This window comes from Botrytis byssoidea, assembly GCF_014898295.1.
Source record: "Botrytis byssoidea strain MUCL 94 chromosome Unknown BBYS_005, whole genome shotgun sequence".
NCBI lineage: Eukaryota > Fungi > Ascomycota > Leotiomycetes > Helotiales > Sclerotiniaceae > Botrytis > Botrytis byssoidea.
This window is the reverse complement of record NW_024065846.1, coordinates 1599181-1626294: the sequence shown is the minus strand read 5'-3', so window position 1 is coordinate 1626294 and position 27114 is coordinate 1599181. Positions and strand designations below refer to the sequence as shown.

Sequence of the window (27114 nt, the reverse complement as noted above, 5' to 3'; positions counted from 1 at the left end):
GTCATGATGGAGAAACATGTTAAAACTGACGTCAACCATTTGAGTTGTTGACGTCGCTGCTATTTCCAGAATTCGGATTTCCAAGGAGCTCCTAAGACAAGTTGCATTGGGTAGTATAAGATCCAGCGAGACTAGTATCTAAGCAGCGACAGCTCATTCAATAGATCTTTATATCCACTTGTATGCCTCGCAATCCGTGTATCTACGCTTCTAGAACAGGTCTATCTCGTATGTGTACGGATTTCACACATTCCTATTCTTGCATTCACATTCATTATAGATAGGATCGAAAATTTTATACACCAACAAGTATGTAGTCTGATAATATATTCATCTCATTTCCACCTCATTCATCAATAGTTACTTACATCCCTCTTACATCAATTCTATAGACAATAAATTTTCGACACTATCCACGCGAATGTTTTTGGAATCAAATAATCCCACCCACCAAACCATATGGAGTACATATTTTCCTTGCCCCGGTCCACTCATCATTCCAGAACATAAACATGCATGAAAAAGAAAATAGATATCTCATAACCAAGTTTCCCGCACTCAACTCCTCGCAATATAGCAATCCTGTCGTATCCAAAGATTTCCAAAAAAAAACCCCTCCCAATATTATGTAGTTTGTGTCAAAAGCCCTATTCAGTTATTTTGTGCCTCTCTCGCCAAAGCAGCCTTCTCTTTATCTGTTGCAGCAATTCCGTGTCTGTCACCCATAATCGTCGAATGAGAATTTCCTGCCCTCGCATCCGCTTCACTTCCACTGTTTCTTCCACTCCCTGGTGCATGTCCCGTAATCATATCCGAATGGCCGGTTATCATGTCTGAGTGTTCGGGGATACCGTGACGATCCTCGGGATTTACGTTACTTTCCACGTTTTCTGGTTCATCTTTTGCGGGTGTCCAGGCAAGGTAGTCACGTCTTACCTCGACGTAATCGTATGCGAATTCGCCAAGTTGATCGTCGTCCATACCAAGGAGCTCAGCTTCTTCTGAGGCGCGGAGATGAAGACCGGGGATGTAGTTAATGATGATAGCGAGGAGGGCGGAAACGACGAAGGAATAGGCGGTACAGGCGACAATATAGGCAATTTGAATATAGAGTTGCTTGTAGTTGTGGTTGAGCCAGCCGCCGGTAATGACTCCGGTGTTGACACCGTCAAGACCGATTATGTAGTCTGCAGCAAACAAAGCATTGAAAATTAGTCCTACGACACCGGCCATGCCGTGCTCAGCTAACACATCCATGGAATCGTCAATGCGGATCCAGAACTTAATTTTGGTGCTGTAATTGCAGACGATACCGGTGACAATGCCGAGAATGACGGAGGCCCAAGGGGGAATGAATCCGGATGTGGGTGTGGCGGCTACAAGACCAGAGATACAGCCTGAACACCAGCCTACCATGGACCTATTTTCTATTAGCTTGAAGGTTTTTAGGATGGATGAAAGAATACTGACCATTTTCTCGCGAGTCTCCAATCCAACAAACACCAGGTGATACTTCCAAACATAGCTGCCAAACACGAGTTCCAACAAGCCATGACAGCTCTTAAATTGGCTCCAAAAGCACTTCCTCCGTTGAATCCTAACCATCCAAACCACAGTAAAATCGTACCCAAGGTAATCAACGAGACGTTATGTGGTCGGAAATTCAACATCATCTTTTCTTGTCTCTTGCCCAAGACCATCGAATATGCAAGCGCGGACATACCCGAAACGATTTCGACTGGTCCACCACCCGCATAATCGAGAACACCATATTTGAATCCCCAACCGTTGACATTCCATACCCAACATGCGACTGGACAGTACACAATTGTAGCCCAAAAGAATATGAATACCATCATAGGAACCAAACGACCTCGTTCAGCGACAGCTCCTACGACAATTGCGGCAGTTGTTGCGCAGAATTGTAACTGAGTTTCAATCATTAGCCCTCCCTCTCCTGCAAACCCTAGACCAAGAATCACATACCTGATAAAAACTATACAACAACTCGGGAATCAAAGGACTTCCGGGACTTGGTGTACCCAGCGTATTCATCAAACCGAAATGTTTCAAGTTTCCAATATACCCATTTGTAGCCGTCGAACTAAAAGCCAGAGAGTAACCCCAGAAATACCATTGGAAAACTATTATGGAAAAGGCACCCATACAAGCCCATATCATCGAGAGCGCAGACTTTCGACGTGCCAGACCGGAGTATAGAAAGCCCAGACCGGGGGGCATAAGTAGAACCATACATGATGCTACGATGATAAAAGCCTGATCACCTGGATCGAACCATTGATTTAAATTTACGACGGCTAATTTGGGAACCAAATGTTAGTTTATTTTTTGCATTGTGAAGGGATTGAGGTGAGGTTTGAGATTGTTGAGCTAATTGAGATGAGAGATGCATGCGGAATGTGTAAATTGTGGAGGTACAATTTGGTGCTCGAAGATTCGAAGAAGAGATGGAAACATACCACTATCGCCACCATTGGCTCCGGTACCATTATAATTTGCAGGAGCTCCAACATAGCCATAATTGGGGTAATATTCGTTACTCGACATCGTTATTAAATTTCGAAATTTCCTTCAATTGCCCTTCCTGTCGGCCTTTTCTTCCCTCGAGATTCCCTTTGTGTCGAGGTTTTGGACAGGGAATGCCTTCAGAATGACGTAAAGTTCGTTTTTCGTTGGCCCAGTACAGATGTTGGCGATTTCGGAGGAGTAGGAGAATACGATTGATATTCGAATTATAAAGGAGTTGTTTTGATTACAACAGAAAGAATTGGTGGTTTGGGTAGTTTTACAACTATTGATGATGTCTCACGACCTAATCCGGAGATAATTAAGAGGTAGATTGATAGCAGAGTTGAGTATCAAGAATATCCTTGATACTAGCTAGGTAGATAGTGAATAAGAAAGACCGGACAAAGTTGCAAAACAATCAAACAATCCCAAATCCAAAAGATTAAAGAAATTAATCTCGAATAATGGAATCTGAGAAAAATCGCTAGAAATCGGGACTGTTCTTTCCTTTAGTACTTTTCGACTAAGATGGTGGAGCTCTTCCGCTTTAAAAATACGGAACATGGGAATTCTAGTCCGCATAGCAAGTGGCAGCTATAAAACCTTATAATTATGATATCCACAGACACTTACACTTAGGGATGAGGAACGCCTTGGACAAGCATCTTCAAGAAACCACAAATACCAAGCCATGCATCCATGTTATGGATATGGAGGGATATGTACCAAGAGATCGGATAATTATACCAACTTTACTCAAAGATCGAGCATCCGTCCATCCATCCATTCAATATTGTTTACAGTATACGTACTACGTAGCGACCTACCTAGGTACTCTGACCCAAAGGATCTATCTGTCGGTTATTCCGTCTAGCAAAATATATCTGAACAGTAGTTTCATAACAAGCGATCCGTCCAAATATGCTAATCACATTCAAAAATTTGATCAGCTCACAGGGAAGACCATTTTCATACTTCACGCGAATTCGGATGAGGTCTACGAGTCTACAAGCAACAGTACACTGTACTAGGCAGATCTTTTTAGATCGACGGGCCGAGAGTTTACCCAGTTTAGTTTCTTGCTCCGTACCCATGTCGCTGGATTCGACGTGGGATGTTCGTGTGAGAGGTGGACTCATTTATCCCATGCGCGGCGGCTTGAAGCACAATTAAAAAATACTCGGGAAAAATTAACAGTTCCAGATTTGTATTTCGTACTATAGGCCAAGAGATATGAAGGTCGTGAGACAGGTAGATGTTTGTGACACAAATGACATCTGAAGATATGATATCACATATCATTGGTCAATTATATGTGTATCTTGATTCCCCAAATTCCAAAATGTAAGCCAGTCAATGCATAGTTTCTGATTAGATCTTTGAGCATATCGAATCATATCATGCCCGAAATCGCAATTGTCAGGCAGCATATAATCTGAAGATACACATCCCACGATTATGGCTGAAAGTCTAGAAATGAGGCTATTGCGATTGCTATTTCCATTTCCATTTCCATTTCCATTTACATCCAATATAGTATTTTGGATCCCCCAACACATGTGAATTATTCACAAATTATCATCTTCACATCTTCACGGAGATTGGTAGTAATTTTCTCGACCACATTAATCCTCTACCTTCCGATATCACCCATGTACTGAAATTGCAGAAATTACAGATCCACGACTTCCCAACCTTCAATTATGGGGTACATATCCTTGACGAGCATAGCCTATGTTGACGCACGAGAATTGAATACTTTAGTAAAGGTGCCATGTATTCATGCGGGTCGTAGGGATATCTCCAAAAAGTAGGTAAGCACGCTCGAGACAGGGCGCGAATGACAGAGATATGTTTTTGGTTTGAGTTTGGAGGATTGATTATCTGATTTGATATGATCTGATGATAGTTGCATTGACTGGTTCACCATGTTTGAGAGATAGATTGATATCAAAGCCCAATATTATATTTAAAAGTCTGATTCCCGCGTGAGTATCAAGAGGGAGTTGTCTTCTTTTCTTTCTTTTTTTTCGATCGAAGGATTCTTTCTCACCTGATCAATCAGTCGAAAGAATTCAATATCCAGAACAATCTTCCCCCGATTTCGCTCCTCACCCACACTCTCACATCCTTTCCTCTCCCCAGTTTGTCGTCAACATGCTTGTCTGCCCCCCGCGTATGGCGCCTGCAAAAAAGGTACCCTATGTGCCTATCCTGCTACTTGGTAGTCTGTGGCTCCTGGTATTGCATAGAATGGTATACTCATGGACATCAAAATTTTTCTTTGTACTTCTTCAGGCTTTTTCCTTTGCTTTTATTGATCTCAATACAACGGTGATATACCATTGTGTGAGTATCTTCCGCTTACCCCTTCATCTTCGCCTATTTTCGATTTCTATGCAACAACTAGTAAGATTTACAATTTCACTCCGAACAATCAATCTGCCCAGATATATCGTACATAGCCCAGTTTCAAGCTGAAATTACATCTTCTCCCATCATGACGTACTCTTCTATTCTCTCCTCTCCTAAGACATCAACCAGTCCCCCAATCTCCAATCTTCCAAGATCTCCCCTTTGACCTCTCAAAATTATCAACAAATAATCAATAAACCTCTTATCTTTCACTCCAGATAAGCTATGCTTCCTAACCTGAAAACATCTAGTCTCTGCCCCTGGAACTCATTAGCCTTATCGTCGTTGAAATTATCCAATGAAATCCTGCATGACAAAAAGCCTTGACATCTCTTTCAACCTATCACATGCTTGGATGTCTTTATCGTTCCTGTTATCTTTAAACTAAAGATTGACTAAGAATTAGCTCACTCGGCTCGCTCGATGGGCCATTGCAAGCTCCGCTTTTCGGCAGTACAGATTTAGATTAGACGGGGGGCGTTCTTGTACGTTCTAGAAAAATACTTAAAGCGAAGATGTAAGCGAGGAGATGGGTGGAGTGAATTTGCATGTATGGGGGTCAATGCTTCTGGTTACCCTTTTTTTTCTCTCACGAGCCGGAATCTCCCGACATTGATTTTATATTATTATACTAATGAAAGGGAGGCATAAGTTTCGTAGATATTTCGCTTTCGAATACCTAAATGGACTTCATCCCTATTGTTTCTATTCATATATCTTAATGCGGCTGGAATATTGGGAAGCATGAAGAGAGCTTTATTGGGATAGTTTCATACGCATTGCTTGCTGGACAGCATCCCCACGCTTCTGGGGTGTAGGTGAGGCTGTCCTGAAGAGAGTGCGAGGTTGGGGATCGAAATCCTTGTACTGCATCAATGGATGAAATGAATTCTGGAAGGAAGGCAGCCGAGTTGTAGAAAAAATGAGATATCAGAGAGTAACTCGAAGTATCGATAGCCTCCTGAATACTCGCGTCAACTGTCAGCTTTTTTTTTCTTTTCCTTTTTCTCGAAGAGTGCGAATCAATATCATTCATCATGCTTCATGACTTCCTCTAATTTTTCCTTCCTTCACCTCGTTTGAGTACAACTCATGCAAGTGCTTCTTATCATTTCAATCAAGTCGCAGACTCCATTGTTTCCTACATACCGACTACGGAGTCTACTCTTATTTTTCCACCATCTTACTCTCGTTCCCCATGAAGTTCCTATCCCATTTTTCTATTGCATCTCTCATAGGGTAATGCATATCACTCGATCGCTTCTTTTTCATCTCGTCTACTCTGCTGGCAATGCGGTTCCGTGTGGCTAGGAGTAGTTGGGCTTGAAAATTTCGTGTACTTCCAATATGGATCTCTCATAGGATTACTAGCACATTGGAACTAAGCTGCCTGCTCTGAAAGAACTTATCTCAAATCTTGAATTGCATATCGCGAGGGTCAAGATTACCGTTCAGAATAAGCTGCCTGCATTAGAACGCTGCCGCTGTACGTCCGTCTGTTAATCATAAGTTGACCGAGATACGGATGCATTCGTTTCTGTTGTGGGAGGGTGGCTTCTCTGAAAACCTCGAGAACTATTGATGAGTGAAGCGAAAAGTAAGGCTAGGACGGAAGTTGCAGTCTTCAGCACCTGACTCACCGTAGTTGTTCACTCTTTGTAGTTACATGTGAGACTGGATGCTACTAGCTGAGTACAGTAGCATGTTAACGATCCCAGTTAGTTGATGGTGGTGTTTCTTTATCCATGAGAAAAGGCTCTTTACACGGTGGAAATATTACTGTACCAGAATGTACACGGTAAGTCAGTTGGCATGTGTGTCTAAGCAACTCACACCGCCCATGTAACTCGAATTATTTGTAGTGTCCAGTCATAGATTGTTACAGGAATGCTTTATTGAAGGTCAGGTAAATGATAGATCTAGAAGCATTTTCTTGTTGGGAATACATTAGAAAGGGGTGTTTTTAGAGTTCAAAGAAGAGACATCGAAGGTAAGTGTACATGTTGCTCAACACATATCCAAATCGGTAATTTCCATGTACCGTCCTTCAATCTCGAAACCTGACCAATAAAAACCACTTCAAAACAATAAATTAGTTCATATTGACTTGCATATGCCGAAGGTTTCACAGTGCTGACTAATAAATATATGCACGCTCGCATCAACGACGTACGGCCCCAGACCCAACCCCTCCTTAATTCTCGGCGGAGCGACGAGATACATTCTAATAATATAGGAAGGACAATTTTTTTGGATTTGTCAGCCTTTCGCATATTGTTCGACTCTATTCAAGGGAAATCAAAGAATGGTCGGTGGATATTGGCCGAACAAGCTGATGGCATTCAGGAAATGCTGGTGCGGTAATACTGTGTAGTCAGTCGCTCACTCTGCATATCAATATTGCGAAGCTGGTGTCATAATCCAAATTTTTGATTCGAAAGATAGCATAGACTATACTGTGGACTCCGTCACGACTTATCACCTCCTCCACTGAAAATTATCTCTCAACTGATCAACTAATCCAATTGCTATTTACGATTCCATTTCACTTTTCATAAGACACTTTCTTGTTGACGGTGTTTCCGATATTCCGCACTGCAGTCTAGTTGAAATCGTGAGAATAGCATCACCAGATTTGTTGTTTCTGCTGTCTGAAAATAATTCCAGTATCTGAAACTACTTCATATTATTCAAAGCTATTTAAACAACTCCTGAACATGACGTCTAATTCCACCTCCGCAATCCCAATTGTTGACTTTGCTCCCTTCCTACATCCCACCTCTCCAACATCCCGTCTCGAAACTGCGAAAGCCCTCGTCAACGCTTGTCGTCATTTCGGTTTTGTGTACATCATAAACCATGACGTCCCCTCATCATTACTCGAAGAAGCTTTTGCAGTGACGAAACAGCTTTTCGACCTTCCACACGAGGCAAAGATGCAAGCGCCGCATCCACCCGGCCCAAGTATCCATAGAGGATACTCGTATCCGGGTTTGGAGAAAGTATATCAGGTTATTAGTGATGATACTGACTTGGGGGAGAAAATGAGGGGAGTGAAGGATTGTAAAGTGAGTTTGTTTGATTGTTTGGGATGCCCTCTTATCTTTCTGGTCTTACTCTATCAGAAGCTTCAACTGCGAAAGACACTCACTCAAATCGGTTTTGCTCAAGGTCAACTAACAGCGTCCTCACAGGAAAGTTATGAAATCGGCTCCGAGGAAAATCCCTCCCAACCAAACATCTGGCTTCCCGAATCCACACTCCCAAACTTTCACTCCTTCATGCAATCCTTCTACCACCGTCTGTCCACTACCTCACAAATGATCCTCCTGGCCCTTGGTACAGGACTAGAGCTTCAAACTCCCTCCTTACTTGCGGATTTCCATTCCGGACATACCAACCAATTACGACTCCTCCACTATCCTCCCATTCCCGCCTCTGAAATCGAAAGCGGACTTGCGGTAAGACTACCAGCCCACACCGATTTTGGTAGTATCACCATGGTATTTCAAGACGAGTGCGGAGGATTGGAAGTTGAGCATCCGAAGAAACCTGGTGAATTCATCAGGGCGGATCCGGCTCACAATGCTATTGTAATGAACATAGGTGATCTACTCATGAGATGGACAAATGGTATTTCATCCCTTCTTTATTTTCTCTCTCCATTAACTGGGCTCTTATCGTGTGATGTGCAATCGCAAACATACTAACGCATCAAGATGATCTCAAATCCTCACTCCACCGCGTACAACTCCCCCCCTCCGCCTCTCGCTACACAATCACCAAGGAAGGAGTAAGAATGACACAAGCGCGTTATTCGATCCCATATTTCTGCGGACCGGATACAGATAAATCGATAGAAGTTCTTGAGGAGTGTGTCAAGGAGGGAGAGAAGAAGAAGTACGAACCGATTGTGGTAGGAGAATATTTCAAAATGAGAAGCGCGTTAGCGTATCAGACTTAGGTTGAGGCATGAGAATCTCGAGTGAGAGATTAGGGAATGATGGGGAGATGATGTACGAATTCTGATTCTTTTGCGATGGTGAGATGATAACCCACTGGTGTTGTTGTTTGAAAATCCATGAGACAAACAAATTGAAATTGCTTGTTTTACCACCTTCATTCAATTTTCGAATTGAATCTGTACAAAATTGAGTGATCAATGCTTATAAGTCTAGTACATTCCTTCTCGTCGGAATGGATACCAAGACTCATTATAGTCATGCTTAGACTGAATGTGTTTATTCGCATTATCATTATGGTATAAAGAAGAAACTTCAGATATAACACTCTTATCACCAACAGGTGCACCATTCTGCCTCTCATCACTTGGGCTATTATACTCGAAATAACATGGTTTGTATTTTCAATTAAAGCGTTGTGTTATATCTTTCACTTGTAATTATGCATTCAAGCGTGAGATATTTGGAACACAGGCTTCGAAATAGGCTCAAATATGTAATTTTGCTTTGAAGATCTAGATCTAGATCGTAGTCTCATCCACAGGTTTTAGCTGGAGGCTATGTAGAGGTGCGTATCAGCAGCCGAGATAATTACAAGATCAATATGATATTAAGATGTTGGCTTCTTGGATTGAACCATCGATCCGTCCCTCTCCGCGACGTATGCATCTTTCAACAGGTAAAGATCTCGATTTCTCCCTCCTCACCCAACGGCTGGAGATCCTTCACCTACGGTGTCGTCATCTGGCTTCTTGAGAATCCATACGATAAAGGGTCTACAATATGAGTGACGATACAAGATTCCAATTATAGAACTGCAGCGTCTGATATGGTTGAGTTTAAGATGCGTCGTCTTCAGGGATGAACGTTTCGGTCGACTGCATGAGTTGCTAGAGTGCTGAACTGACCGATCCTCTTGAAATGCCAAACGGAAACTACTTCTTTTTGATGATTAAATAAGGAAGGAATAGAAAGATGGAAAGATAATCTAGTGTACGATTCACAGCAATGAGAATTCATTCTGACGCCGGCCATGAAGCGTTAACAGCCACAGTTGATACATATCTCTGTCGAAGGCGAGCATAATCAAAATGTAGAATTTGAAACTTGGAACAAATAAAATGCATCCATCTGTACGTAACGATCTCCATCTTATATTGACAAAAAACCTCCAACATGTTTCGTATCCCTTTCCTGCCCCCGAGTAGACAAATGCGATGCATCCATCACCACACCAGCCAACTGCCCAACCAATCGCCATCGTTACACCAGCCTGCAACTTCCCGCCGCATACTTGCATACACCCATGCATCCACGCACCCACGCACCACCGTTGCATATCTTACAATCTGGAACATTTTGACTACTGCAAAGACAAGCATTTATCGACCAATTTTATCCATCCAATCACACTTCTCTGAGAGATGAAATACAAACGCTCAAGTAGACGTCTCGCTTGAGTATTATCGGATAATCCGATAGGTTTTGAGTGTTGGTGTCCATTTGATAGATTGATGCACTCAGATGAATACATGTATATGTGTATGGATCTCGCCGTGCATATATGGGTGAGAACAGCCACGGCGGTCGAAGGCGAAAATTAGATGTGCAACAATTGGGTTTGATCCGGCTGGTGTGATGAGAAGCGGAGGTATGCAGAAGGTTGTGATCATGTGAGTGTTATATCATGTGAGGAGGCGTGAGTGTGCCTTTTTCATTTTGGAATTTGGCAGTATGTTAACGGTATGATTTTGCGAGCCGGCATTAAGCCGTGTAGTGATAGCAGGACGGATTGACTCGATTTCTATACACATTGAAATGTTTTCAGTCGTACTTCTCTATTCCCTCGGGAAATGTTATACAATATCGCAAGTATTCCCACCAATAATCTGCCCACTTAGCTTAGAACCTTACATATGTCAATCGTTTGTTTTGATTTCCACAAGAGTCAAAGATCTACTTGGTATATTTTGATAGGCAGAAATTGATGAGTGCCATCTAAGACGCAAGCAACTTACACCGGCTAGCAAACTGCTATTTAAACTTGGTGAACAATCAGTGCAAAATGACAACATTGGCTAGGAATCCTCTGCCCATGAAAATGCAAGGTATTTTCGGAGGTTGTGTTTAGATTCCAGGAATCATTTGGATGAAGTGCATCTATTTTCACTAATATCAATAAGGCATCGTTTTATATACTCATCATGGGACTTTCAAATAACAACGAAGGCTCTTTACCTTTTGGAAACGTCTGCCCGCAAGGAAAGCGTGGTATTCTTTTCAAGCGAGTTGGGCTCTATGATAAAGATAGCACTTTTCCTCACATCGGACCTTGAGGCAATGAGTAAAAGACGCTTTGGAGTAATAAGTTGCAGACAACCTCTATCTAGACCATGAAGAACTCTTAAGCTCCAATGCCATCGTCATGGAGACACAAAGCCCCACGGCCACCTAGCCCGTGGAAATTTGCTACGACAAAGCAAGGGCTCAACTCGATGCATTTTCTCAACTGGGCGTTCGTTTTCAATATGGTTCCAAGTAGGAATACTTTCAATTGCCAATACGAAAATGCAGTTTTCATAATGGAAAGCAAAATCCAATTGGGTATGCACCATACCAGAAACGACGGAAAAATATTCCTAATCAATCTTGAGGTACGAGAGATGAACAACATTGAAAGTTCAAGGAATCAGATGACTAAAACGCATACGAGTGACCTTCTGGCCGACAAAAATTGTTGTCGCTACTGACGACTGCCATTAATAGAATGCGAACTATCAAACTGCTCCAGAAATTCTTTAGGAAACACAGATAACATGTTCTTCTCGATCCATACCCTTAATCAACCGTTTCAATCTCATTTCATAAATTCCACCACTCCCAGCTCCCAATTACACTATCTCGACGGAAAGCTTCTAGCACACAAAACTGCACAGGCGATCCTGAGATACCCTAGAAATCCCTCTCATCATACTACTCCAGCGGAATTCCTAAAATTCACACACTGTTAGATAGTTATATCCTCACACAAGCGTGAATTCGAGACAACTTTAGAGATCCGCAGAATCGCCGCTGTGATATCGACATATACAGATGTACGACAAGCCGACCATTCCCATACCATTGATCTAGCTCTCCAACGACCTGCCATGTCACAGCCCCCAACTAGCCTTTCTCGCCAGCGCATTTTCCGATTCTACAATACTGAGCTGTAGGCAGCTAAAGAATGGAAGACCTGCAGAAGTCTCGTGTAACGTTACAGCTGTCAATGTCAGCAATGAAAGGCATTGCCAGTTACCAATCTTCACAGAACAGAAATGTCCAGAGCACACTATACTCTAGCAACCCAACATCCGCATTCGCATCCTGAACCACTCATACTCCAAGTACATCACGTACCTACTCGTACGATGCACCAGGCAGAACACCAGTGGCGTGCGTATACGAAAAATGCGGTTCTCGAGCCCGGGGTTTTCACGTACTTAACATATCCCAACACACGACTCCCCCACCACGAACACGAAGCGGCTACGAAACAGAAAAAGGTTCTCGATGGACCATGCGCGATACACGATGGACGGCGCGCTTGATAATCCGGAAGGAAGGGCTTGGCTCGCAATGTCCATGCAGAGTAATCACATAACGTAAGATTTTTCGTCCAGCCTGTCCATGCGCATTTCGTATATCGGGATAGGCGAGAGCGCGAGCGCATTTCAGCTGGCGAATCTCTGCCAAGCCCTACCCGAAAAATCCACCTGGGATGACATCCAGAAGATCCCCGCTGCAGATATACGAAGATGATGGCATTCTCATTGGCCATGACCGATTCCCGCCTTCAGGCTGTTTGACTGAAGATTTTTCGATCTTCGTGTTGTCAATGTACCCCTCTGTCATCATATCCACTTAGGTACTTACAGACTATGATGTTCATGAATTTGGTGAATCAGTAACTACTCATGTACTACTAATACTCGTCTACTTTCCCATTGCTAAATAATAATTACAACGTTTGTTTGACTAAAAAGACAATTAATCTCTCTCAAACTCTCAAAGTCATCAAAATGTTAACAAAATTCACCGCTCCCCTGATATTCCTCTTCCTGGGTACAGCAATCTGTACGCCCCTCAGCCCCCATCTCCAAACTCGTCAAGCCGTCACCCCACCACCAGAATGCGACGTCATACCTACCTGGGAGGTGACGACTTTCACCTGGTTTAATTCCACGCATAATTTAGATTGTGTCAACCAGGTGAACGTCCGTAAGTACTTATTTCCTCCTCATTTCCATGCCACTCCCCAAATCCATCCCTGTAAAATCCAAGCTAAGAATCTCTCCAGCCAACGTATGTGTCAACTCTACATCTGACGGCCTCGTAGGCTGTGATGGTAATCTCGGTCCCTGTGATGAATGCGGCATAAACGGCTGTTACACCGGTCTTCCCTTGCAACCCGCTGGTTTCGGCCCTCCAGACGATGTCAAAATCGGCATCAACACTCCTGGCGAATACAACCGATGTGAGCAAACCAATCCAGCTGGATTCCGTCGTTACGACGTCGGCAACGGAGTTGTCTTCTGTGCAGGAGTAGCGTATCGAGTTTCCTTCATTGGCGATAGCAATCCTCATAGTGACGGTTCGCCAAACAAAGGAACGATTTACTATGAGCCGAACTACGAGTGGACTTGTACGAATGGAAGCGTTATTAAGGGGTCTGGGAGTCTAGAGTTTGACATGGATTGTTCATATGATTCGGGAAATAATGCAACTTGTGTTATCCCTGAGGGGGATAATCTTGTCATTCCTCTTTTGTCTTATACAATCACTTAGATTATTAGCTTTATGGTATTGATTCTTCGACAGAAGAAAGAGGGTCAACATCGTATCGAATATGTAGTCTAGAGATTGTTAATCCACCCCGCGTTAGCCTCCAAAGATATTTTGCTATTCGCGAGAGGAATCCATCGGTTATCAAGATCGGGCTTGGGATAGATGAATATAAATTTTGTCCTATTTCTCCTTTAAATTAATATCTATACCTCTTTACAGCAAATGCCATATACCTAAAGGTCAAAAAGCTGTCTAATATCTCTCATGGTATCATCTGGATTCTTCACACTGTGACCAATTGTCCTTGGGTCCTCGTAAATCTCGTAATCGTTTCCTCCCTTGTATGTCTTATCTCCAAAGAAATGAATAGTGGTGTATTCAATACCACCTGGGCGCTTTGCGTCATTCTCAAGATGTTGGAGGCAGTATGTCTTGTCCCAGCCAGTAGGGAAGACATCGAAGGAAATTTGACCACCGATTGAGTAACTGTGTCGCAAGTTATTAGTCCAGCCCATAATTAATTTTCCGAGCGATCAAAAAACTCACGTCAAGTCCAGACCAGTGAACTTTTCCTTCAAGGCCTCGATAAATTTCTCTCTGATATGATGTTCCTTATCATAGACCTCATACTCATTTCTCTCCACAACACTCGCATTTCTACCAATTGGGCTAACATTGATCATGCCATTTCTGAATTCGATAAATGTTCCTCTCTTCACTGGAATATCCAAATCCGCAACATAATGCAAGATAAACCTGACCAACTCTTTGTATTGGGACTCCCCAATCCACTTGATGAAGCTATTCGATTGAAGGGGAACACCGCTCTTGAAAGCTGTGAGACCGTTTTCGGCGAAGCAGAAATCGAAGATGGAGGTAACGGGTATCTCAGCAGTGCCGAGTTGTTCTTGTTGCTTGGCCATGTCGCTACCACCTACATAACCGATGGCGCATTTTTGGCGGAGAGCGGCAAGGAGATTGAGCATTTCTGCGGAGGCAGACTGTAGTTTTGATTGTTAGTTGAGGCATAGTGAAAGGCGTTGAGAAGTTGGGAGTAACATACCAGCCGCGCAGGAGAGAGAGTTCCATCAACATCGAAAAGACAGATGGTGTTTTTGATGGGTCGCTCTGCGAGAGGGGGGAAACTGGCAATTATGGCGTCTGTCATTTTGAAATGTTTTGTTTGAAGGTAAAGTAAGAAAACGAACGAGAGAAGTTAAATTGGAAGGAAGTGAAGGATTGAGTTTGAAAAGTTGACACTTTGGCGGTCTGGCTGTTTTACTAGAAGGGGGAATGAGGGGCATAGCCTGACAGGGATATAAGCTGATTAAGATATTGATCTAGCGAGAACCCTTGGCTCCACTACTCGAGTATCATTATCATTTACTATCGTTGGATCTACACGAGTAGACAGCCTCGAGATATCTGAAGATCACAATTTAATTGTACACAGATTGAAGGGATCTTGTGAGTATATTCTCTAAAACTCAAGACTTCTTTCCGAGGGTATTGAATTCAAAAGCTTTTGAGAGAAATAGTGGATACAATACAGTACAAAAGACAACCGCCATTCAACTATCATCCCCATCCAGTGATCCAATCAATCTTTCTATAGTCATCAAAAGTTTCCCTCAACATGCTTCTCAAAATGATATGATTTCAATCCGATTATACATAGCTAGCACTTAGTTCGTGGCATTAGATGAAAGCATACATAAATGTGTATTCCATAGGACTGCCTTCTTCAGCTACCCAGTAAATATCGCTTCCCACCTACTCCCTCTTTGCATGCTACCAAATCAACGCAAGAGGCAGTCCAATAGATATATATCAAGATTATAATCGTCACGAGAGTATCTCATTAACTGCACCGCGTTTCTGATACTTCTCATACACATTGCAAATCGCATACCGATCCAATCCTTCCCCTTTCTCATTATCTGCCAAACTCCAAACTTGGTACAATAACAGGGCCATATTTGGTAGGTGGGCTGAATCCTCCATCCCCTTGCACCACAAAATCAACAGCCAGACTCAACTTTGCCAATCCTGCGTTTCCACTGTGCATACTTCCATTTGCACTCATGCCACCCATCATTGAATCTGGATCAAAAGCAACAAACGCTACGTAATTTCTCCTTCCCATCAGCTTCTTCATATCTCGTGGTCCCCCGTTGGTGTCCGTCTGGAATATCTCCATCATGTCTTCCTTAGTATCGCTAACTTGGTTTGTTGTTTTGACACCATTTTGAGGAACGTAAAGTGGTTTGTTATTGTGGAGCATCTTGAGGACATATGATGGAGGGGGAGCGGCGACAACTGCAGATGCGATAATTTGATACATGGTTTTGTGATCAGAGGGGTGAGAAGGATCATGGACAAGTCCTGCACCGCAACAATTTACGTCTAGGGATGAGTCAGCAATTTGTGCTTCTGTAAAAGATGCATAGATAACTTACCGCCAGATAAGAATGTCATCCTAATACCCTTCTGATGAGCAATTCCTTGCAAAGTCCGTATTAAATATGTTCTTTCCAGATCTTTACTCTCGTGTGTCCACATGTCTCTCAACTCATCCGCAATATCAATATCACCAAATGTATTAAGCACACCTCCCATTAATCCTGACTTGCCAACTGCCTTCTTAACATGAGAAAAGCCAGTTGCCACGGCTTCTTTGCCTCCCACTACTCCAGCCACGGAACTTGTGACTTTTCCGAGCAAGTTATATGTGCTATTCACAGCTTTCTTACCCGTGGCCATGGTATGTGCGAGACTTTCTACGGCTTCAAGTCGTGGATATACCACAGGAACCGATATCATCCATATGCAGTGTTGTACACTCGGAGGTAAAGTGGCTACTTTAGGGAAGATGCCTTGATAGGTAGGACCAGCGAGAACTTGGCGTTGAGTGCGTTCTGATCGACAATCTGGGCCTACCACAACGACGGAAGGTCCTAGATATTTGACAAAGTGCCAGCCAGCTCCAGTAATTGTAAATAAATCGATATCAGTGCTAACATTTCGAAGAATGTCAACGGTGGTGTGGTGCTGGAAGAGGAGATACATCTCAATACCGATACGGCCAATGTTTTTGAACATGTTGGAATTCTGCATGTATTCTGGATAAGAGCCATAACCATCAAAACTTGAAAGTGTTAGTGACAGTAAAAGTGAAGAAATACATTGTCGGAAACTTACATATCATGGTCATCGATCTGTAGAATGTGAGGGATTTGAGCAAATGCCTCCCTTAAGTATGGTTGATCAAAATGACTAGTATAGTAATGGAAGTAAGCATGCGAGACATCCTCCTCATGTCTCGCTGTCCATGCCGCACTTCTTCTATTTTCTTTGCCACTCATAGCAAGCCATTGCTTCAACAAAGGAACTTCCTTCCATAGTCTATCACCATAAATTTGATCACCTAAACCCAATTGCACGTGGAAACCACCACACTCAACGTTCTTCTGCAAAATGTCTTTCCACATAAAACCAATACCGCCAAGCTTTGAACGCTCGTTGACGGTAGTATTCATAGCAAAATCATTACCAGAATGTGCAATAAATCTCCAATTTGTCTCGAAACGTCCGGCTACCAAAAACTCATATCGCGTGCAACCCAAATGCGAAGTTATAGCATAGGTCCACTTATCACCTGGACCTTCTCCCATCTTTAAATCTACATCATAGCGATAGAAGACCCATCTTTGGTGCGTATAGATAGGGTTTGGTCTGAGTTGCCTGGGATTCGGTGACAGATCGACACTTTGATGGATATGAATAGTTGGTGGTTGTGGAGCATCTGTCACAAGCATAATTGTACCTAGCCATACACCATTCTCCATATCCATATTCACGTATCGCAGATAAGGACCGAAATACACGCCATTCGTGGGAGCAACTTTATACATGTCAACCCCTGCGGTGGGAGGCGGCCCGGAAAATCCTGCAGTAGTTGGCGTGCCTGACGCCATACTCATAATACTCTCTGCATAGCCCGGGGTGTGTGGAGGAAATCCTGGTGAGCCTATAAAACCAGGCGAGGCCATTCCTTGAAAGCCAGGTGATGCAAGAGGTTGTTTGTTGAACATACTCAAACCCGGGGACGCCATGGGGTTTCCATACCCAGCATAGGTGGATTGTACTGGTGAAAGCGGAACATCATTCAATGGAGTTGGGCCCTTGGGAAATTCCCATTGTGTGGCTTGAGTAGGAAGATGGATATAATAATACTGACCAGAGTTCTGGTCGAGATGAGCAATCCAGCCCTCTGGGAGCGGTGGTGGAGATGACGGACCAGCGCCTTGAAAAGGAGAAACATTAACAGGCTGAGCTGATGGACCAGCTTCAGTAGGCTGTTGGTGTGGAATTTGTTCTTGTCGTGGCTCGTTCGCAAATGCAGGGTGGTCAGGATTATTTGCGGGAGTTGCTAATGACGGTGCAATATTTGGTTTTGGTGTAGTGTCTATGGCAGCAGGTGGATTGGTACGCTGTTGTTTCTCAACCGGGTACGCTTGTGAATTGTTGGCCCCAGGAGTCACACTAGAATAAGCTGGCGGTGGCTCTTCAGCAGACATTTGCATGCGTTGAAAGTCCTGTTCCAGAGTGCTAGCTGGTGGCGCCGAACCTTGTCTTTGGGGCCGAGTGACAGAGGGTGGAGGCGACGATGGAGTGATTTCATTCAAGCCTTGATATACTCTAGGTGGGCCATGCGGCGCATTCTCCGGAGACTCTGTTGGAGTCCAAGGTCTGGCGGGAGGCGATTGTGGCATTTGCGGAACAGGAGGCGGCGCATATTGATTAGCTCGCTGAGCAGCAGCAGCATTTTGCGCCTGTAAACTACTTAGAGTCGCAGCACCTGCAATTCCAGATGCAGCATATCGGGCCTCGATTCCACCTCCAAGCTCGCTTGGTGGATCGATGGGAGTTTCTGGGGGAGGTGGAGATCCCCTGTTTGCTCTAGTAGTAGAAGTTGAAGCCGTGGAAGCGAATCTGTTCATATCATTTCTTGGGGTTGGTGAAAGTATTGAAGGAACCGCATTAGAAGAGGTAGGTTTAGGAATAGGAGGAGGATAATAGTGTCGATTGCCCTCCGAGTACGCACTTGCGCCAGACGAAGGAATTTGTTCCTTTGGAGGTATTCTGCCGAACATTCCTTCTCTATCAGGGGAGCTTATTTCTGGGGAAGCAGGCAAAGGCTGTGGTGCATTCCCCCTTCTTTCCGATAGCCCTGGGCCAGTCTTCTCTATAGGACTTGTAAATCGTGGTGCTGTATCATACGCATTCTGCCTGCTATTTCCTCCGGATGTTCTATTTTCTTGATCGCTCAGCTGGATCCTTTGTGGAGCCTTTCCCCGGTCGTCAGGATAAGGAGGGTTTGGTTTCTTCTGAAACAGGTCGTCATCGTCATCATCGGGATATGGTAAAGGGTTTGCGGAGCTCGAGGCACCTGGTGGCAAGGGAAATGTATGCTTGTTCGCAGGAGGTGGAGATGCAAATCGACTAGAAGCGCTGGATTCCGCTCGATGTCTGGGTGGACTTGTCGGCTTTACAATTCTCAGAGGTTCTATGGTTACGGTAGGACTATCGCAACCATCGCCAGGACGTTGCATGAATAGCTCATCGCCGGGTTTCCCAGTGCGCCGGGCCATCTTGTACAGATTACAAGCGCTCCGCTAGATAAACTTGCGAATAGGGTGGTAGATTATTCTTGGTATGAGTTCTTCCTTCAATAATCTGCTGAACAGATGGCTGAAATAGAGCCAAGCTCTTTGCCGGCGAGGCGGGGGAAAGTTGCGTCAGGTAGTATCAAAGCTTACAGCGGCCACGAAAAGGCCTGTAGGGCAGAAACAGATAAACGATAAGAAAGCCTGTAAGAAGGAAGACCCAACGACCTGTTGTAAAGTTCTCCACAGCGTGAAATGCGAAACGGGAAAAGTTCTGGGATACAAATCCGTGTAGAGAGACAAGAAAGAAGAGAAAGAGCTTACGACTTAAGGAATCAAACTTGGAGAACAAGTTTAACAGGTTGGAAGATGGTATTTGAATGAAATGAGTGAATCTGAACGAGTAACGAATAGGAAGAGCGGGGCAGTCAAACTCGCATACACAGCTTTTATCCTGAAGCCAGTAATCGTGAAGGGTAAAGCGAAGACCCTGGCACAAAAGATGGGCGGCTACGAAGCCTGATGGGGTGTGGTGGTGGGATACTTACCGGTACCTATCCTATAGAAGCTTTGTGCATTGATTGTATTGAATGTGAGTGAAGAGAAGGCTTCTTGGTATTGATGTTGATATTGACATTGGTTCTTGTTGTGCGATTATGTGGTGGTGGTGTGATGGTGATAGATATGATCTTAGATACAAATCTGTGAAGATTGTGGATTTTTCACAGTCTTCGTAGATTGTAAAGTGTAACATGAAACATGTTTGGAAGCGTCGATTCAAAGTTTGCCCGTCTAATTTGTTTGCTTGCTGCCCAAACTAATCCATTACCCATTAGTGACTATCTACCTACTCTCAGTAGGTAGATGATACTAATGCCAAGAATCAACTTTCTTCATTCTTTCTCATCCCGAGTCCCGAATCCTTCCCGTGATCTGTATTCCAGGCCAGGTACAAAGACAGGTATGTCATTCTTCTCGTCTAGAGTGAGTTCATGTAATATGCATCATACCTGTCTAGCGACGTCTTTATCTATCCTCAACAACCTACAGATCGAGCAAGTAGACAATGAGGTTATCTTCACTTCCCACGGTAAGAAAGCTAGTCGACATACACACGTGATAGAATTTCCAACATTCATGTTCCATCGGTCTATCTAGTAGGTATGGTGTGCCATACTTAAAATAGCACATGGGATATTGATTTTCAAAGATCTGTAGGGACATCACACTTTTCACATATTGGAGCACGTCTAGTTTGGTCTACATGTCTTTAAATATCTTTGGCATTCGAAAGAATGCAAGTACTTCTCATTAGGCTAACAAATACTTCGTCCAACGGTCCTGTCGATTCAAGTTATTATTAAAATGTAATATCAAGCATCGTGAGAAGTCTTCTGGCCGAAGTCGCCAATGACTTACAACCAGATCCTGACAGTGAAGCTTGAATAATAATCTTATAACCCCATTGATAGGCCTAGTTACAACTCAAATCTAATAATCTGCATCTGCATTATCGTCTACCGGTATTCCATACAGTGAGTGTACAATGTACGTACATCCTTGAATGCATCATTATCACAACTTGCATCACCTCCTTACATATTCTCGTGCCATGTGCATAGACTAGACTTTGCCCGTTGCCGTACCATTGCTCTGCTATACCGAAATCATGAAATTCAGGGGTTGTTAGTACGCGTGAAATCCACTATACGCGAACGCGTCGACGCGATCTTTTACATATCAATATCCGACCCATCGAATTTTACTCATCATTACAACTTCCTCGATTCTCTCAACTCCAAGTAAAACTTTTCGTGATTAAGAAAGAACATACTCGAATTGAGTTAGAGAGAGACATAGACATCCTCAATTATGCCTTCTGTTTTAGGAAAAAGAACCCGCAGCACAAGAGCAATAGCAGGTACGAAGAATCATTTCGCAGACATTCAACAACATTCTAATTTTTATTCTACAGAGTTCAAAGTACCATCAACGCGCGCGAAACGACAAGCAAAAACAGAAATCTACAATGACGAGAATGAAAATCCTTTCATTACTCGCAAGAGGCGCGATGAGGTCGACGATTTCGATGACGATTGTATGGAAATTGACGAATTGTCGGAATCTATGCCTGTCAAGTCCTCGCCTTCGAAACATGGACTGGCAAGCAGAAAGATCGCATTACCGAAAAAACCATTGATAGAAGATGCCTCCAAAACGGTTCAAGTTCCTACTCCTCAAACACCTCGACATCGCGATGCGCTATCCAAAAAAGTACAAATAACTCCTCGGCATCGTGTTACTGTCACTGGAAAGCCAATGACTCCTAGAACTCCAAGGACTCCTGTAACACCCGGTGGATCAATTGCGACTGTATATACTCAAGCTCGACAGATCTTCACACGGAGCTCAGAACCTGGACGACTTGTTGGTAGAGAGACCGAAAAGGGCGAATTGAAGACTTTTGTACAAAATTGTGTCGACAAAACAAGTGGAGGATGTATATATGTTAGCGGTCCTCCTGGGACTGGAAAAAGTGCTATGATCAACGAAGTTACGACGGAATATGAAGAATCGACCACATTACGCAAGACATATGTCAATTGTATGAGCATGAAAACCTCAAAGGATTTGTATGGTATACTGCTAGAGTCTTATTGCGGTGAGGAAGTGGTTTTGGACGGCGACGAAGAGAAGACTTTGCAGGATATGTTTGTTTCGAGGAAAAAGACTAAGGACGTCTATCTTATTACACTGGATGAAATCGATCACATCCTCACCTTGGATCTGGAGATATTATACAAGCTATTTGAATGGTCTTTACAGAAGTCATCGCGCCTGATTCTTATTGGAATTGCAAATGCATTGGATCTTACAGATCGTTTCCTACCAAGACTAAAGGCCCGGAATCTACAACCACAACTACTACCATTCCTTCCATACACCGCGTTACAGATCAAGACTGTCATCATGACACGCCTCAAGTCACTTGTTCCCGCGGATAGCGCAACTCCAAACTTCGTACCATTCCTTCATCCAGCAGCCATTGAACTTTGCTCCCGAAAAGTAGCAAGCCAAACAGGAGATTTACGCAAAGCCTTCGACATTTGTCGAAGAGCGATCGATTTAATCGAGACCGAGACCAAGCAAAAGCACGAACAAGAACTCAAAGACAAAGTTCTCCTCGATAGCCCTTCCAAACGAATCCTAGAGGACAACATCAATCTATCCTCCATTACAAACAACCCCAGCAAAAATTTATTCCGTCCACGAACCTTGGCCCAATCCCTCGCAACCCTCACTGTCGAAACTGCCCCCCGCGCCAGTATTCAACACGTGAACAAGATCACCGCATCGACCTTCGGAAATGGCTCGACCCAACGTCTCAAAACCCTTAACCTCCAACAAAAAGCCGCTCTTTGCGCTCTTCTCGCCCTGGAATCACGCAAACGTTCTCAATCCTCCAATCTCCTCGCTACACCATCGAAATCCCATAACCTAGCTCCAACCATCAAGCAACTGTATAACACATACAACATGCTCTGCACTCGAGATGCAATCTTGCACCCTTTAACGAGCACGGAATTCAGAGATGTGGTAGGAAGTCTCGAGACGCTATCATTAGTCGCGGCGGTCGATGGGAAAAATGGCTCGTTCGTGTTGAATGGGGGAGTCAGGGCTCGAGGTAGACCCGGGCGATTCGGATCTGGCGTGGGAGTGGGAGATGAGAAGAGAGTGGCCAGTTGTGTTGGAGAGAAAGAGGTTGCCGCTGCGGTGGAGGGATTGGGAGCAGGGATTTTGAAGAGCATTTTGAATGGAGAGGGGTTGGATTAGTGCTTTTTTCTGTGCTCATTTGTATTTTGTTGCATAGCGGTGCGTGGTTTGAGCGCTTTTTTCTTCTTTTTTGAGGATAGGGTCTGATGAGGCATTGTTTTTGGAGTTGGTCGTTGGATTGTTGCATAGGATGGGATGGGTTATGACGAAAATCACGCGGTGTTCGCGAATTATGGGTATATGAAAGTAGTAGTCGGGTGAAAAGATATTACTTGTTTGTATAGATATAGATAAATAGGATTACACATTCAATGAATAATTATAATAAACTATAGTCTAACTTGGAGTTCCAATTTTGATATAATGGACATTTCAAGTGATGATGGATGATATTATAGTGGGCGCACACAAAGAAAGCTATCATTATATCGATCATACAATACGCCGATTCAATATAAACCCGATTCCTGGATAGATTCTAAATTTCTGGTATTCTTGTTTCATATCATCGTAATCAATGAGCGCTTTCAACCCCCATTCCATAATCCTCATATCCGCATTATCATTACTTAACCTTAACTCAGCCCCATATCACATTTTCCACCTTTCATTTCATTTCATTTCATCATTCACCTTCCCTCTCACTTCCCACCCTGCTCAGCAACCACCGCGGCGGTCCCTGCATTGGCCGCCCCCAATCTCTTTCGACTCACGACTCTCAAACCCGCAACTACCAAAACCAAGGCCTCGAGACCCAATACCACGGCTAACGTAACCATCGCGCCAATCACTCCCGCAACCGCCTTTGACATACCTCCACTTCCCTCGCTACTTCCGGAGGAGCCGGAGCCCGAGCTTGAGGAGGATGATGCGGTAGAAGAGGCGCAATCTCCGGTTGATTCTCCACAGGCGGTACACCAGGCGTCTTGGTCTCCGATGGCGAATTTGTTCATCTCGTCGACGAAGGTGGTGTAGGGGAGTGTGAGTTCGGATTGGTTGAAGAGGGGGTAGGAGACGAGGGGGTTTTCGGACGCGGTGCCGTTGGAGAAGTAGAAACGGACGGAGATGTCGGAGGGGGAGGGGTAGGAGGTATTGGAGACGGTGGCGGTGGTGAGGAGTTCGAAGGTCATGGAAGAAGCGTAGTCGACGATGCCGGTGAAATTTGGGGAGAGAGTGGAGAGGCCGGAGAGTCCGAAGAAGGAGAGGAAGGAGGCATAGGCGCCGAATTGGATGGAGACTGGGACGGCGGATTTGCCGGTGATGGTGGTGTTGAGTTGTTGGAGACTAGTACGTGTTAGTTGATTAGGTTAGGTTAAGGTGTGGTGGGTTTAGAGGTGATGGAGTAATAATCATATTAATTTGGACAACAAAGGATATGCACTTTCATCTGGTGATCTTGGGTGAGGGATGATGAATTAAAAACTTACATCTGAGCTGCCAATGTAGATCCTGCAATTGCACGAATGGTATCTGAAGCATTATATGCGAGATTGAACTCGTGAGTGTTGGCTAGAGCTAGCAATTGAGATAGGGTCTCATCCGTGAGAAGGTCATCGGAAGGAATAGACGAATTGTGAATAGTAGAGACGTGAATGTAGTCATAAACTATAGCTGTTAGCAGTACACAAAACATACAGAAGCAACTAGATCTTACTTGTGTATGCGTTCTTGAAAGTGTCCATGCTGGAATTGAAAGTGGTGTTAATCACAGGGAGAAGGCTCTGGTAGAAGCTCTTGGTAGAATTGAGTAGACTCGCATATTCTTCCGAATAGAAGTAGTTATTGGAGCTGGTGACGGCATTTCCACAACCACTAGAGCCTTGTAGCCACGAAGAACTCTCAGAATTGGCACTGCTAGATGCTGTGGCAACCGCATTGACAGGAATGAGTTGGAAACCACCCAAAGGTGCTTCAACACTTGTGCCATTGGCAAGTGTTTGACTTCCTAATATTGCGCCAACAGGTGGGTATAAACCTTGGAGAAATCCAGATGCAGAATTCTGAAGGACATTATCGACTGGTGCTTGGACATTCAATTGAGAGACCTTAGCTATATCTGAACTAATTTTGTAAAGAGGAGAGGAGGCGTTGGAATCGATGTATCTGTTTCGATAAAAATTTCCAGAAGCATAAACTTGAGCATAACCAAGATCTGTCAGAGATGTGGGAGCATAGGATTTTGTAGTACGATCTCCATGACGATGGAAGATATAAACACCCAAAACAGTTTCTGAAGTAGACTCTTGGGCTTGAATCAATGGCAGAAGTGCAGAGATAAAAAGAGCTTGCTTGGCCAACATCTTGAAGGTCCAGTGTATCAAACAAGGTGACTAATACACTGATAGTTCAAGCTTGAAAAGATGTTAATGGCGATTCAATAGAAAAGCGAAGAGATTGAAAGTATGAGTAACTCTTGGACTAATGCCATGTATATATTTACTACATATCTGCACGTAGTCGGCCATATTCATCCGTCCTACCTGCCTTATCTTTCAACCACATCTACTCGCAGATGTCTGTGTTGTACCGGAGATGCATGGACATTTTGGCAATCACAGATTAGCTACAAAGTAACCAAAATGTGTGGTTAATATCCTCATTCCCATTAGTCTCCCGAGGCGATTAACCAATCAGTTCCTATATCTATCGTTAGTTTTGGAGGGGTATCAACGAAAGATCCACTCCCACTTTTCCCCTCACTAGAAAATTTTAGCTCTCCACCTAATCGATTTATCAACTATCAACTAACGTGATTCATATGCATGCGGGCCATATCACCATGTGGGCCACTTTCACCTCAATTCCCATATTCAAATTCATATTATTCAACAATCATTGATTCAATTGATTAAAGCTTTTAAGAATCTAATAATATAGGATCTATTACATTATTTTGACAAGTTCTTGTATTATGCCCTGTCAATCCGCACTTGCTACAACATCGACTAGAAGATGCTTCCCCATTAGAATTTCCCCTCTTTTGACGCTCGTCGCGTTGAATCTGAACATCAACCTCTTGTTGAGATAATATATCAAGAGCCTCTTGTCCAGTAAGCACTCCTCCTTGACGTAATTGAATCTTTTTTGCGCGTCGACGCTTGCTTAATGCTTCGTTTGCCTTCCGAAGTGTACGGTTTTCTGCACTTAAAAGTGTATTCTCATGTGCTAATCTCTCTGTACCTTTAGCTAGAGCTAGTACGGTTTTGAATATAGGTGTAGGAGAGCTTGATTGATGACGAGTTATTCGAGATTTAACTAGTGTTGATTGAGAGAGAGCTTCTGTAGGGTTGTGAGGGGTTTGAGAGATCCATAAATCTATATCGAAAGGGGGAGGAGTAGGTGTATGAAGATGAATATCTAGTTTAGAGAGTACAGCTTCAGGATTAAATGGAACTAATCCTGCTCCTCGGAATCCGGATTTCATATTCTGATTTGTGATTGATCTCTCATATGCAGCTTTGAAAGCTATAAAGAATTCGACCTTTGAGATATGGTTGATATGAGCCCTTATAAAACCCTCAATTTGGGTACCATATTCTCGTTTTAAGACACTAAAACAGCCCACATCAAGAGGTTGGGTTAAATGACTTGAATGCGCTGGTAGACATATGCATTTAATGTCATTCTCCTTGCAATAGGCCTGGAATGGTATTGATTCATGGCTTTCGTGCCCGTCCAGCACTAGCATTCTATATCGGCCTTTAGTTCGAGTTCTTGTATGTTTATCGAAGTGTTTTAACCATTCTAAGCCAGTCTCATTATTCGTCCACCCATTGCTTGTAGGTTTGATAGCCCAATCTGCAGGAAGATCAGTCTCCGTATACCAATTTGAAAGGTGCATTTGTCCCTGCACTACTAAAAATGGAGGTATTGTCTCCCCAACAGCATTTCCACATATGATCGCTGTCGCCCACTCTCGATTGCCTGGTTGTATAGCC

At 43.6% G+C, this 27114-nt stretch overlaps 7 protein-coding genes across 7 annotated transcripts; 3 read left to right on the top strand and 4 right to left on the bottom strand.

Moving 5' to 3' along the window:
- Positions 1-651: 651 nt before the first annotated feature.
- Positions 652-2568, bottom strand: EAE97_003310 (uncharacterized protein; the record flags this gene model as incomplete). The annotated part of the gene is made up of 4 exons (XM_038873822.1): positions 652-1420; positions 1471-1928; positions 1987-2318; positions 2481-2568. 4 exons carry the CDS (start codon positions 2566-2568, stop codon positions 652-654), a joined length of 1647 nt encoding a protein of 548 aa, XP_038735685.1.
- Positions 2569-7661: 5093 nt separating this feature from the next.
- Positions 7662-8908, top strand: EAE97_003309 (uncharacterized protein; the record flags this gene model as incomplete). Its single annotated transcript, XM_038873821.1, has 3 exons — positions 7662-8012; positions 8139-8577; positions 8664-8908. 3 exons carry the CDS (start codon positions 7662-7664, stop codon positions 8906-8908), a joined length of 1035 nt encoding a protein of 344 aa, XP_038735684.1.
- Positions 8909-12967: 4059 nt separating this feature from the next.
- EAE97_003308 (uncharacterized protein) lies at positions 12968-13733 on the top strand (the record flags this gene model as incomplete). The annotated part of the gene is made up of 2 exons (XM_038873820.1): positions 12968-13166; positions 13246-13733. 2 exons carry the CDS (start codon positions 12968-12970, stop codon positions 13731-13733), a joined length of 687 nt encoding a protein of 228 aa, XP_038735683.1.
- Positions 13734-13966: 233 nt separating this feature from the next.
- On the bottom strand, positions 13967-14901 carry EAE97_003307 (uncharacterized protein; the record flags this gene model as incomplete). Its single annotated transcript, XM_038873819.1, has 3 exons — positions 13967-14219; positions 14280-14734; positions 14797-14901. 3 exons carry the CDS (start codon positions 14899-14901, stop codon positions 13967-13969), a joined length of 813 nt encoding a protein of 270 aa, XP_038735682.1.
- A 370-nt stretch (positions 14902-15271) lies between these two features.
- On the bottom strand, positions 15272-19734 carry EAE97_003306 (uncharacterized protein). Its single transcript, XM_038873818.1, has 3 exons — positions 16935-19734; positions 16193-16881; positions 15272-16139 (listed from the first exon to the last, which is right to left on the bottom strand). The coding sequence occupies exons 1-3, from the start codon at positions 19385-19387 to the stop codon at positions 15670-15672; spliced, it is 3612 nt and encodes a 1203-aa protein (XP_038735681.1). The 5' UTR covers positions 19388-19734; the 3' UTR covers positions 15272-15669.
- Positions 19735-21196: 1462 nt separating this feature from the next.
- EAE97_003305 (uncharacterized protein) lies at positions 21197-23483 on the top strand. Its single transcript, XM_038873817.1, has 2 exons — positions 21197-21323; positions 21378-23483. The coding sequence occupies exons 1-2, from the start codon at positions 21275-21277 to the stop codon at positions 23234-23236; spliced, it is 1908 nt and encodes a 635-aa protein (XP_038735680.1). The 5' UTR covers positions 21197-21274; the 3' UTR covers positions 23237-23483.
- A 67-nt stretch (positions 23484-23550) lies between these two features.
- EAE97_003304 (uncharacterized protein) lies at positions 23551-25559 on the bottom strand. Its single transcript, XM_038873816.1, has 3 exons — positions 24831-25559; positions 24604-24781; positions 23551-24460 (listed from the first exon to the last, which is right to left on the bottom strand). Exons 1-3 carry the CDS (start codon positions 25474-25476, stop codon positions 23818-23820), a joined length of 1467 nt encoding a protein of 488 aa, XP_038735679.1. The 5' UTR covers positions 25477-25559; the 3' UTR covers positions 23551-23817.
- Between the last annotated feature and the right edge of the window lie 1555 nt (positions 25560-27114).